Source organism: Physella acuta, unplaced genomic scaffold, assembly GCF_028476545.2.
Source record: "Physella acuta isolate Inbredline_101_S28 unplaced genomic scaffold, ASM2847654v3 ptg000377l, whole genome shotgun sequence".
Taxonomy (NCBI): Eukaryota; Metazoa; Mollusca; class Gastropoda; family Physidae; genus Physella; species Physella acuta.
In genome coordinates this window covers 222,287-234,997 of record NW_026731896.1, presented here as the reverse complement: position 1 = coordinate 234,997, position 12,711 = coordinate 222,287, and the positions used below count along the sequence as shown (strand labels likewise).

At 38.5% G+C, this 12,711-nt stretch overlaps 2 protein-coding genes across 4 annotated transcripts in view; one reads left to right on the top strand and one right to left on the bottom strand.

Moving 5' to 3' along the window:
* Nucleotides 1-8,699, bottom strand: part of LOC131941917 (GRIP and coiled-coil domain-containing protein 1) — a 32,472-nt gene extending 23,773 nt beyond the window's left edge. Inside the window, exons 1-2 of the mRNA XM_059301524.1 lie at nucleotides 8,504-8,699; nucleotides 531-652 (exon numbers count right to left, since the gene is read on the bottom strand). Of these exons, the coding sequence (XP_059157507.1) occupies nucleotides 531-615 (85 nt within the window). The 5' untranslated portion in view covers nucleotides 616-652; nucleotides 8,504-8,699. The remainder of the gene's footprint in view (nucleotides 1-530; nucleotides 653-8,503) is intronic.
* Nucleotides 8,700-8,939: 240 nt separating this feature from the next.
* On the top strand, nucleotides 8,940-12,403 carry LOC131941929 (uncharacterized). 3 transcript variants are annotated; one of them, XM_059301549.1, is made up of 7 exons: nucleotides 8,941-9,132; nucleotides 10,161-10,227; nucleotides 10,326-10,476; nucleotides 10,598-10,636; nucleotides 10,893-11,179; nucleotides 11,462-11,520; nucleotides 12,177-12,403. In XM_059301549.1, exons 3-7 carry the CDS (start codon nucleotides 10,360-10,362, stop codon nucleotides 12,338-12,340), a joined length of 666 nt encoding a protein of 221 aa, XP_059157532.1. In that variant the 5' UTR covers nucleotides 8,941-9,132; nucleotides 10,161-10,227; nucleotides 10,326-10,359; the 3' UTR covers nucleotides 12,341-12,403. The 3 variants fall into 3 exon arrangements, with proteins under 3 accessions (XP_059157534.1, XP_059157532.1, XP_059157533.1); XM_059301550.1 differs by having other exon boundaries at nucleotides 8,951-8,996; XM_059301551.1 differs by lacking the exon at nucleotides 10,161-10,227 and having other exon boundaries at nucleotides 8,940-9,132.
* Nucleotides 12,404-12,711: the final 308 nt, after the last annotated feature.

The following is a 12,711-nucleotide window of genomic DNA, read 5'->3' as shown; positions in this document are numbered from 1 at the left end:
ATTTAAATATAAAATGTATGTATTAATTTCATTGTTCTAATAGATAACTACACAGACCAGTGGCGTAGCCAGGATCGTCTCAAGGGGGGGTGTTCCAATTTTTACCCGGGGACAAACTTTCGATTTGCATCCCCCCCTCAAACATTTGATTGCACCCCCCCCCCCCCCTCAAACTTTCGATTTGCACCGCCCTCAAACTTTCGATTTGCACCCCCCCCCCCCTCAAACTTTCTATTTGCACCCCCCCCCCCCTCAAACTTTCGATTTGCACCCCCCCCCTCCCCTCAAACTTTCAATTTGCACCTCCCCCCATACTTTTTCTATATACCGAGGGGTCTATGGGGGGGGGGGGGGTATGCCCCCCCCCCACCCCACCCCCCTGCCTACGCCACTGACATTAAACAAATGTTTATTTTAAACCTTTATGCTTGTCCGTTTAAAACACTCTAGTCATCACTTTATATTTATTTTAAAAATGCATGTGTAGTGTATATCAGATAAATAACGAACAGAATGTGTAAATGACACACCTCGAAGTTTAGACTTGTACTGATTGAGCTGATCTTTTTGACTGTTGATAGTTTCTATCAGCTCAGCTCTCGATGCTTTATCCATTGATAAAATAATAACAACCACAGCCTCAAAACGTCATCTGTAAAGTTTTTAAAAAAACCAATGTTGCATTAGTTAGGCCAACCATAAACACATCATTATAAAAATTAAAAAAAAAATAATGTTGCATTAGTTAGGCCAACTATAAACACATCATTATAAAGAATTTTAAAAAACCAATGTTGCATTAGTTAGGCCAACCATAAACACATCATTATAAAGATTAAAAAAACCAATGTTGCATTAGTTAGGCCAACCATACATTACAATGGCTTGTGTTAATTGCAATGGTCCTAGTCTTTGAGCTAGTTTCAAGCTTGAAATAAATATTAAGCCACTCTCCTTCAACTCCACTGACATTCTCTATGTTGCTTTTTTAGCCTCCCTTGTTTTCTCTGGTCACGTGGTGTCCATCTAAACAAAGGTCTGCTCTCATTCTGAGCAGAGTTTCTTCCAGGCATCTCTTCGAAAAAATTCTACCGCCCCTCGATCGAAATGAAATTTATATAATTTATATAGAAAATATATACTTTTAACAGTGTCCACGCCCCCGAAGAAAGTTTCCCCTTCCCCCCCCCGAAAATTTCAAGTGCCCCCCCCTCCGGAGAAAAAAGTCTGGAAGAAACACTGATTCTGAGCAAATGACCTAACCAGCTCTACCTTCTGTGGACTCTATGAGACTGTCCAGATAAAGGGGGAGGAGGATTAGCTTCTACCTTTGTAAAAAAAAAAGGAAAATATCAAATGATTCACAGACAGATGAAGACCAGGAAACTGGTTCTTTGATGAGTGGGAATCAAAGCTATTCTAGCATCAGATCTCCAGGTGCCCAGCTACTTGGCATCTTGATGTATGAGCAAAAAAGAAAAGGGAAGTCTGTACCAGTGGCGTAGCTACCGTAAAGCTACCGTAAGCAAGGCATAGGGGCCCTTTTTCGAAAGTTTGAGGGGGGGTGCAAATTGAAAGTCTGGGGGGGGGGGGGGTGCAAATCGAAAATTTGTCGCCAGGAAGGGTCGCTACGCCTCTGAGGGGCCCATTAACACTTTTTGCATAGGAGCCCAAAAATCCTTGCTATGACACTGGTCTGTACTATTCGCATACTTTATAATAATATTATTTCCTTGATATGAAGACAGTCTTTATTAGAGTGGATTGTCAAGGGGTTATCTATATACATATAATTTTCTTCATGAAGGGACCATGCGGGACACCATGTAAACATGCTATCACCCCCACCAGTCTGGTGAGCTGTGGTTCACGCCAAATGCTTACAATCGTAAGAAAAATTACTATACAGGCTGAGGCATATATTAAAACTAAAACAATACAAAACGACCATATTAAACCACAAAATCAACACAACAGACATGCGAAGGGAAACTACTCTATTAGAGTTTTTGAAACATGGCCGCTGCTTGTATTTACTCATTGTTGTCTGGAACAGGGTAGTTGTGAGGGTGTCTGAGGTTCAACGAAATACACAACACAATTGAAGCTAGATATCACAGTCCTTTATTTCTCTATCTCCAGTCACAAAATCAACCTGCCTCCGTTTACGCCCAACCTCCAACTGTCACCCGCATTCATCCCTACACACCACCTTTCTGTCGCTCACAACACAGCCGCTGTCACTCGACCAGTCGCTTCCCTTGTACCCTCGTTCACTCCGTACAACAACATACACGTCAACACACCCGGCCTCGCGTCTCACTATATGAACATACACACACGCAGTGATCCGTTCCACGTATTCACCTTTCATACACATTACATCACCACATACCCTCCATCTGTCCCTAGCTGATGCAATCAGCGGAATTAACAAAAAAATGTAAGAAAACCAATAACTCAACCCAACATGTATAAATACATAACTACGATGTTAACAGCCGCACTGGGACTGTTGAGAGATCCCTCCAATGATTTTCCGTAAGTCTGTAGTACGCAGAATAGACGCACCATATCAAACTTGTACTCTGTAAAATACACCTAGTACGAAGAATTGGCATCATGTCCATATTACATTCCAGAGAATACCTACAAAGTAACCCTGTATATAACATTTGAAATATGTTAAAACCACACACACAAATCGTTGACTCGGCTCCACACGTAGCATACTTTTCTTAGTTACAATCCACCTTCAGTCTCTGCAAGAACATCATTTACATTTCTCGTATATAGCAATTAACAATAAACACAGTAAACATACATACGAAAGAAACTTAACAAAAGGATACCGGTACTTGTTTTTAACTTTGGATACGACGTCGATTTTCCTCTCCTTCGGTATAACTTGTCGGAAGACGCCATGCTACATAGTGTATATCGTAGCACAAATGTCTTACACGTGTGTTGTCTCACCGCCGTCTTGTTGTGTGCTCCGTACCAGAATGTGGCCAGTCCAAATATCACCTTACCGCTGCATTAGAATGATAGTTTTGTGGTATTGTCTCTCTCTCGATATCATTCCCGATGATTGCGTCGAATGATCCCCATTCGAACACTAAGGCTCGGACTTGTCCCGTCACATACGGTGATTTAATGTTTATCAGTGCTATCGGTAGGCGTATGACCGTGCCACCAAACACCTCTACCATTTTCCATTCACCCGTGTATTGGTGCTGTTCGACGTAGCTACTTTTTACTGCTATAGTAGAGCAACCAGTGTCTCTAACCGCCTCTACCGTATGAGCTCCCACCTTCACCATTAGTGTTGGTATTTTCGGCGCGATCTGTAATAACGGTGCCTGTTCTACTCCCTCATTATCTGGGCTACTGTTGTGGTCGTTGTAATGATTGTTATGATTTCTGTCCTGCCTCGGTCTATGTTGTTGGCTGTCATAACTGTGTGCCGCATGAGTGTTTGTGTCTCTGGGGTACTCCTGGCCCGCAGCCTGGTTATTGACCCCAACGGTTGAATTTCTATGCGGACAGTTCCTAATCATGTGACCCGGTTGTTGGCAGTTGAAACACCTCCCAACGTATCTTGTACCATTGGTTTGTGTTCCATATCTCCTTAGCCGTCGATTGTCATATCTGTAGTTTCCTGCCTCTAGGCCAACGTACTCCGCTGTATCGCCTGTCGCCTTTGCATAGAAGATTGATTCATACTCTGATTCTTTGTTAGCTATTGGTCTATCTGTGTGTGCAATGATGTACTTTTGGCAGTGGTCAGTAAGTTCTTTTAGAGTGGTGGGCTTTCTTTCCTGTATGTAACTTAGTAACTGCTTATCTACTGAACTTGATATTTTATCAATCAAGATGAATTCAATGATACTCTCCACGTTCATCTCCACTCTAGCCGTTTCTAGCCACTTCATAAACGTGGTTTTTAGATCCAACACGTAGTTTTTGAAGTCCTCAGCTTTGGATGGCAGTCTGTTGTGGAATTTTTTCCTATACGAGTCTTCATTATGTAAGAAGAACTCAAGGAGGGTTTCCTTTAATATTCTGTAGTCCTTCATGTCATCCTCACTCAGGCCCTGACATGCATCCAATGCCTTCCCTCCTATTAAGACAAGGAGTTGAGTTCCCCACTGCGTATCGCTCAAGCTTGTCGTCCTCGCCACTGTCTCGAATCTCCTGATATACGCATCTATGTTTTCCGAATCTTCCTGAAATTTCGGCAACTTTGATAGGATATTTTGATGGCTCACGTCTATGTGTGGTATGTCTTTCATACCTTCATGCTTCATTCGTGCCAGTTCGAATTCCTGCTCCTGCTTCATCCTTTCGATTTCTATCTTCAGTTTTTCGTTCTCTATCCTTGCTTCTGTCTCCATCTTTTCTTGTTCCATCTTCATTCTTTCTCTTTCCCTTCTGCACCATCTGTCCCTCCTTTCTTCATTCTCATTCAGTCTTTTCTCCACCCACTCGTCCAACTTCTCTCCCTCGTATCCGTTGGTTCTACCAAGGCTATACATATCTGCCAAACTAAGTGGTTCCTCCATGATTCTGATAATTTATTTAATTCACAAATTCAAAAAGTGCCACTTACAGGAGGTCTGTTGGTTCGACAGGAGATAAACGTCTATTACCCAATTGTGGGTGCCGCAGCTCCACCAAATATGTGAGGGTGTCTGAGGTTCAACGAAATACACAACACAATTGAAGCTAGATATCACAGTCCTTTATTTCTCTATCTCCAGTCACAAAATCAACCTGCCTCCGTTTACGCCCAACCTCCAACTGTCACCCGCATTCATCCCTACACACCACCTTTCTGTCGCTCACAACACAGCCGCTGTCACTCGACCAGTCGCTTCCCTTGTACCCTCGTTCACTCCGTACAACAACATACACGTCAACACACCCGGCCTCGCGTCTCACTATATGAACATACACACACGCAGTGATCCGTTCCACGTATTCACCTTTCATACACATTACATCACCACATACCCTCCATCTGTCCCTAGCTGATGCAATCAGCGGAATTAACAAAAAAATGTAAGAAAACCAATAACTCAACCCAACATGTATAAATACATAACTACGATGTTAACAGCCGCACTGGGACTGTTGAGAGATCCCTCCAATGATTTTCCGTAAGTCTGTAGTACGCAGAATAGACGCACCATATCAAACTTGTACTCTGTAAAATACACCTAGTACGAAGAATTGGCATCATGTCCATATTACATTCCAGAGAATACCTACAAAGTAACCCTGTATATAACATTTGAAATATGTTAAAACCACACACACAAATCGTTGACTCGGCTCCACACGTAGCATACTTTTCTTAGTTACAATCCACCTTCAGTCTCTGCAAGAACATCATTTACATTTCTCGTATATAGCAATTAACAATAAACACAGTAAACATACATACGAAAGAAACTTAACAAAAGGATACCGGTACTTGTTTTTAACTTTGGATACGACGTCGATTTTCCTCTCCTTCGGTATAACTTGTCGGAAGACGCCATGCTACATAGTGTATATCGTAGCACAAATGTCTTACACGTGTGTTGTCTCACCGCCGTCTTGTTGTGTGCTCCGTACCAGAATGTGGCCAGTCCAAATATCACCTTACCGCTGCATTAGAATGATAGTTTTGTGGTATTGTCTCTCTCTCGATATCATTCCCGATGATTGCGTCGAATGATCCCCATTCGAACACTAAGGCTCGGACTTGTCCCGTCACATACGGTGATTTAATGTTTATCAGTGCTATCGGTAGGCGTATGACCGTGCCACCAAACACCTCTACCATTTTCCATTCACCCGTGTATTGGTGCTGTTCGACGTAGCTACTTTTTACTGCTATAGTAGAGCAACCAGTGTCTCTAACCGCCTCTACCGTATGAGCTCCCACCTTCACCATTAGTGTTGGTATTTTCGGCGCGATCTGTAATAACGGTGCCTGTTCTACTCCCTCATTATCTGGGCTACTGTTGTGGTCGTTGTAATGATTGTTATGATTTCTGTCCTGCCTCGGTCTATGTTGTTGGCTGTCATAACTGTGTGCCGCATGAGTGTTTGTGTCTCTGGGGTACTCCTGGCCCGCAGCCTGGTTATTGACCCCAACGGTTGAATTTCTATGCGGACAGTTCCTAATCATGTGACCCGGTTGTTGGCAGTTGAAACACCTCCCAACGTATCTTGTACCATTGGTTTGTGTTCCATATCTCCTTAGCCGTCGATTGTCATATCTGTAGTTTCCTGCCTCTAGGCCAACATACTCCGCTGTATCGCCTGTCGCCTTTGCATAGAAGATTGATTCATACTCTGATTCTTTGTTAGCTATTGGTCTATCTGTGTGTGCAATGATGTACTTTTGGCAGTGGTCAGTAAGTTCTTTTAGAGTGGTGGGCTTTCTTTCCTGTATGTAACTTAGTAACTGCTTATCTACTGAACTTGATATTTTATCAATCAAGATGAATTCAATGATACTCTCCACGTTCATCTCCACTCTAGCCGTTTCTAGCCACTTCATAAACGTGGTTTTTAGATCCAACACGTAGTTTTTGAAGTCCTCAGCTTTGGATGGCAGTCTGTTGTGGAATTTTTTCCTATACGAGTCTTCATTATGTAAGAAGAACTCAAGGAGGGTTTCCTTTAATATTCTGTAGTCCTTCATGTCATCCTCACTCAGGCCCTGACATGCATCCAATGCCTTCCCTCCTATTAAGACAAGGAGTTGAGTTCCCCACTGCGTATCGCTCAAGCTTGTCGTCCTCGCCACTGTCTCGAATCTCCTGATATACGCATCTATGTTTTCCGAATCTTCCTGAAATTTCGGCAACTTTGATAGGATATTTTGATGGCTCACGTCTATGTGTGGTATGTCTTTCATACCTTCATGCTTCATTCGTGCCAGTTCGAATTCCTGCTCCTGCTTCATCCTTTCGATTTCTATCTTCAGTTTTTCGTTCTCTATCCTTGCTTCTGTCTCCATCTTTTCTTGTTCCATCTTCATTCTTTCTCTTTCCCTTCTGCACCATCTGTCCCTCCTTTCTTCATTCTCATTCAGTCTTTTCTCCACCCACTCGTCCAACTTCTCTCCCTCGTATCCGTTGGTTCTACCAAGGCTATACATATCTGCCAAACTAAGTGGTTCCTCCATGATTCTGATAATTTATTTAATTCACAAATTCAAAAAGTGCCACTTACAGGAGGTCTGTTGGTTCGACAGGAGATAAACGTCTATTACCCAATTGTGGGTGCCGCAGCTCCACCAAATATGTGAGGGTGTCTGAGGTTCAACGAAATACACAACACAATTGAAGCTAGATATCACAGTCCTTTATTTCTCTATCTCCAGTCACAAAATCAACCTGCCTCCGTTTACGCCCAACCTCCAACTGTCACCCGCATTCATCCCTACACACCACCTTTCTGTCGCTCACAACACAGCCGCTGTCACTCGACCAGTCGCTTCCCTTGTACCCTCGTTCACTCCGTACAACAACATACACGTCAACACACCCGGCCTCGTGTCTCACTATATGAACATACACACACGCAGTGATCCGTTCCACGTATTCACCTTTCATACACATTACATCACCACAGTAGTTTAAAGTTTATTCCAGGATATTTTTGACTGGTTTTGTCATGGATTGTGATTTGTTATTGTTAGGCCTATTCATATTCAACTATTCAATTATCTGAAATTTTGCCAGTAATCTATCGTTTTAGGTACGTAAAATCGCCCGCAACTAGTAATGTGAAAAACAGGGGACTCCTTACATTTTAATAATTATTTCAAATTTTGAGGAGGATTTATGTTTTGAAAAATACAAAAATGTTTCCTTGTTTCATTTATGTACCTGTTTTTAAACAATTGAATTAAAACTTTTCAGTAATAAATGAACACCAGCGATGTTTCCAACAGATGCAACCATGCTCATTTACTATAGCAGCCATCTTGTTAAAGTTTTATTTTTATAGACTTATAGCGCGAGATTCAGGGGGAAGTCACTCTATTTTACAAATGGCTGCTGTTTATTATATAGCAAATCTTGCTTGCAGACACTGCTGTTTAAAGTTAATTTCTGGCCTATACTATATTGATATATTTAGCCATTGATTTATGTTTATTATTTATTTATCTATAATATTTGACACAAACATATCACAATATACTTCTATTACAGCCTCGACAATGAGGTAACGTTTTCGTACATTAATAGCCGCGGGCGATTTTACGTACCCAAAACGATAGATTACCATTTTGCCAAAGGAAAGAAATATTCATTAGTTACATCCATAGCGACGCTTAACTAAGGTTTTACCTTATTTTCAACTCTTTGATTTTTTAACTTTGAGATTAGTTGAGTTTGAGTGAGAGAATCATTCTCAGAATGTGAGAATCTCAGAATGAGGGTCTGGCTAGGACCAGGAATAGAGATATCTCTAGAAAAAAAAAACTGCTACGTACTTTGATATAGATCTAGATCTCTAGATCTAGATGATCTAGTTAGTGAATATTTCCTGATGTTTAGGCCTCTACTTTAAAGAAAAAATGGGAAGTAGATATACTAGAATCTAGTACTACTAGATCTAGATCTACTAGTGTCTAGCAGTAGGCTATCAAAAATCAAGATGTAAACATAGCCATCTTTGGAGTCATAACAAATTCCTTAACACACCAAAAATCGCCAAAATAGCTTTGTTGATTAAGGTCATTAAAAAAAAAAGTCCAATTGAGTATTTTTTTGTCAAATTTGCTGAATTATAATTATTATATCAAAGACTTTTGAAAAAAAAAATATTTATTATTTAGATCTAGATCTAGTAATAATCTTTACCTATAGATCTAGTACAGAATAATCTAGACTGCGTATAGCGGCTAGATCTATTCTATATTCTTGTAATTCTCGGTAAATATGTGGTCTAGATCTCTAGGTTAAGCGCAGCTAACTCCTTGAAAAGTTAATAGATTTCTAAATTCTAGATCTAGATCTTCTATATTAAAAACTTAACAATAACCTGTATTCATAAATCTAAATCTAGGCCTAATGAATAGATCTAGACTAATAATATTTTTGGTAATCTATCGTTTTACTGGTGCGTGCAAGATTTTCTTTATTAAATTAATAAATTAGGCGTAGGGCCTCTATTATTTAATATTAGTCTTACTCTATTAGTATTATTAAGTATCAGGCCTAATTAAAAAGTAGGTCTATACTGACTCTATACTATAGGACTATTACTATAGTAATTAATTAAGTAATTCGACTTCAGACTATTTTATTTATTATGTATTATGGCGGGAGAGGGGGGAGAGGATGGAAGGGAGGGTAGTAATAGTAGTGTGGCGTGCCGTGGGTCAGCTCGTTAATATCCTAGCTAATCAATAATATTAATAAGTTTCAAATGAAACTAAACTCAGTCAACTGTATTTTCTAACCGCCAATGATGTAACAATGATGTTACAATGTACACAATCTTCCTCTCTATTAGATCTACTAGTGTACTAGATCTATTACTTAACTTAGTTTTTATTTCAAGGGTTCTCAGTTCGATTGTTTGCTGCATTGATTTGGACCATTTCAAACATGGCTCATTGTTTCTTTAGTCAATTTGTACTTCCTTTCAGCACATATCCCTGCCTAAGGGCTAAGTTAATAATCCTATTTCTCTTCAACTAAAATGCGTAATTTATAACTTAAGACCTAATCCAATTATTTTAGCTTTATAATAAAGTAGGAATAAGCCTAAAGTGACTTTATTATAATTAGTTTACGTTATGTTTGCCTGTCGTCCCCACTGGGACATAGGCCGCTGACAAGAGCTTTCCAGACATCTCTGTCCAAGGCTAGTCTCTTCAACTGTCCCCAGGTGTATCCAATCTTCTTGGTGTCTTCTTCCAGGTCACGTCTCCAGGTCTTTCTTGGTCTGCCTCTCCTCCTCCTGCCTTGTGGATTCCAGGTGAGGGCCTGTCTTGTTATGCTGGATACAGGCTTCCTGGGTGTGTGGCCAATCCATTTTCTCTGGAGGATCTCTACTTCAATTATAATTAGTTTAGGAACAAGAAATTAAGTCTCAGTTTTATACATACATCATTTAATTAACTATATTATTTTTTGTTGTAGATTAGTTTCTTAATCAACTTGTTTGCAAACTGCTGGATGTGTGTTTGGGCTGGGGTGATAGGATTAGGTAAGCTATTGCTATTCATAATACTGAACTAACAATGTATCAAATTGTTTCAATCTGTTTTCTTTTTCTCATGTTAATATTATGTTTCTCTTACAAAGATAATACGCTGTTGATCAGATTATACAAATAATAATGAGCTCCTGGTTAAAAGACTTATTTAAACCATGGGATGGGAAATTAGACCCGAAAGTTGCAGAGTTTTTTAAAGAATTTCCACAACCATACAGAGACAAAGTAATTGAGAGATATGTAAGTTTTCTTTGTCTTCATTGAGTTAAACAAATAGTTTGTTTGTACATCATCTATCTTAAAAAGTGTTGTTAATAAGAATAAATATTATTGCGAATATGATTAACTTTTTTTTTTTCAGAGCAAACGTGAAGGTCTTCATCACTTTGATTTTTTTAGGGTGAGGTCATTTGTTATTATTATCAAAGCAACTAATGCCATTCAACTAAATACTATTTGTGTGGGATTTTCTCTACTTTAGTTGTGACTGAACTTTTAATTTATTTTCATTATTCTTACAGATTTAACAACTATTGTTTAAAAATATTAGTTGAAATTAAAGAAATAATTTTCAATAGGCCTACTTACGATTTAAATTTTTAATAAATTGAAAATGTTTACTCATTTGCCTTTTTGTATTTTTCATTGATTTGTAGGATATGGATATGGATAATGAGATGAGATGTGCAAAGAATGGAGTTTTTCTGGAAGATCAACGTCGGTTAAAGGAAGAGCAAGAGGAAAGCTCAAGGCAAGCATTGGAAAAAGAAAAAGAAAGAAGGCGACAAGAGCAGCTTCAGAGAGAAGTACCAGAATGGGAGAAGAATTTATCACAATATATACCACTGAAGCCTGAAGATACAATGACAATGAAATTGAAAGATAGTTGTCTCCTTTCATTGATTGGCATCTTTGCTTTATGGTCAGTTACAGATCATATAAGGTAACTAAAAAAAATAATCCTTATTGAAGCAGGGATATTAAATCTATTCATGCAATCCAGTGCAGTTTATAAGTAGACTTATGTAACATAAGAACATAATGGTCCTCCCATATTTCTTAAATTTTTCCATACTGATTTGGAGGTACCATTTTTTTAAGCTACTAAATTTCTGTAAATGAAAATAATTAACGAGCAAGAGAGGGAGATTTTTCAAAAACTTTGCTTTGTCCTAAATATTAGCTTTAGCGAATTAAGAAATACATATCTTCTTCTTTTTTTAAGATCGCGACCAAAATGGAAAATGTATGTCAGAATCACATCTTGTATTGGTTGCTTTTTCTGTAAGTTATTTTATTTTTACTTGTTTTTAAGGGGGAAGTATCATTCGACAACGGAAAATGTATGGAAACATTTGCGAAAAAAAAACTTACACATACACCCATACATTTTTTTACCATATTGATTATGATGAAACAGCTATAAAACAGCATATAAATGACGGCATATGTATGATGCAAAATATTTTTAAAAAATAATTTGACCCCAAAAAGATGAAAAATGTTTAGGTTGAAAAATGTGTTCACAAAAGAGTAACGAATATTGTTAAAAATGTGTTGTTTTTCAAACTATTTTGCTTTGTACATTTCCTGCAATTATAAGCTGCATTAACGCTAATAAATCATAATTACTACTAAAAGTTTGACAGCTGTATGCCTAATAGTTTTTTTTTTTGACAATTTGTTTTTGTTTCTCACCCTTATTCTGGGTTGATAGTGACCCCTTCATTCTTTTCAGTTGATCACCTATTTCAAAAATGTCTGGTCTTGTTTTTGGGTACCACAATGTCCATAAAATGTTGTTTACCACTTTTTATATAAAAACTAAATAATTATAAGAATGTCACTCAAAGTGTATTTATGTTACTAGTCATTTATTTTTATATTATTAATGCATTGTTACGTTTTCTGAATGTAATTTTTTTTTTAACTAAAATCAGTTGCAGAAGCAGTTGCAGTATCTAGATTGTTTTATTGGGGAAGTTTTCGTGAACCTGTAGATGGGAGTTATCGGTTTTCTGCAATAACAAAAAGAGAATTTGAAGAACAGGTTCAGCATATTGAGGACTTTCTGGCTAATCTTACTACAAATAAGCCCAAATGATGAGCTGTTAATTTGTGAATTTCATTTTTTTTGTAATGTGATAATAAAGTTTCTAATAGAATTTGTGGCTTGTTTTGCCTAACTATTCCACTGAAGCCTTTTGTTATGAATTTTCTTTAAAGTTTATATTCTTTAATTTATAGGTAAGCCTACATAAAATGTTTCTTGTTCCTGTGACCTGTGCATATGAAGAGATAGTGTGGTTAGCACTATGCCCAGCTGCCTTTACTTTCCCTAACGTGAGTTAGGTAACCATCAGAGTTGGGTGGACTCAGGGACGGTCTACTATTTCACTTGCCCCATAGACCGTCAGGTTTGAAAGGGAAACTTTACTTTCCTTTTTACTACGCAAAAAATTGTTTGCCTTTGGG

What these genes read in the sequence shown, in the direction of transcription:
- LOC131941929 (XM_059301551.1), top strand. Translation starts at nt 10,360, where the DNA reads ATGAGCTCCTGGTTAAAAGACTTATTTAAACCATGGGATGGGAAATTA. An exon ending in ATCACTTTGATTTTTTTAGG is followed by an intron (nt 10,637 to 10,892) that starts GTGAGGTCATTT and finishes ATTGATTTGTAG; the next exon opens with GATATGGATATGGATAATGA. An exon ending in TTGTATTGGTTGCTTTTTCT is followed by an intron (nt 11,521 to 12,176) that starts GTAAGTTATTTT and finishes AACTAAAATCAG; the next exon opens with TTGCAGAAGCAGTTGCAGTA.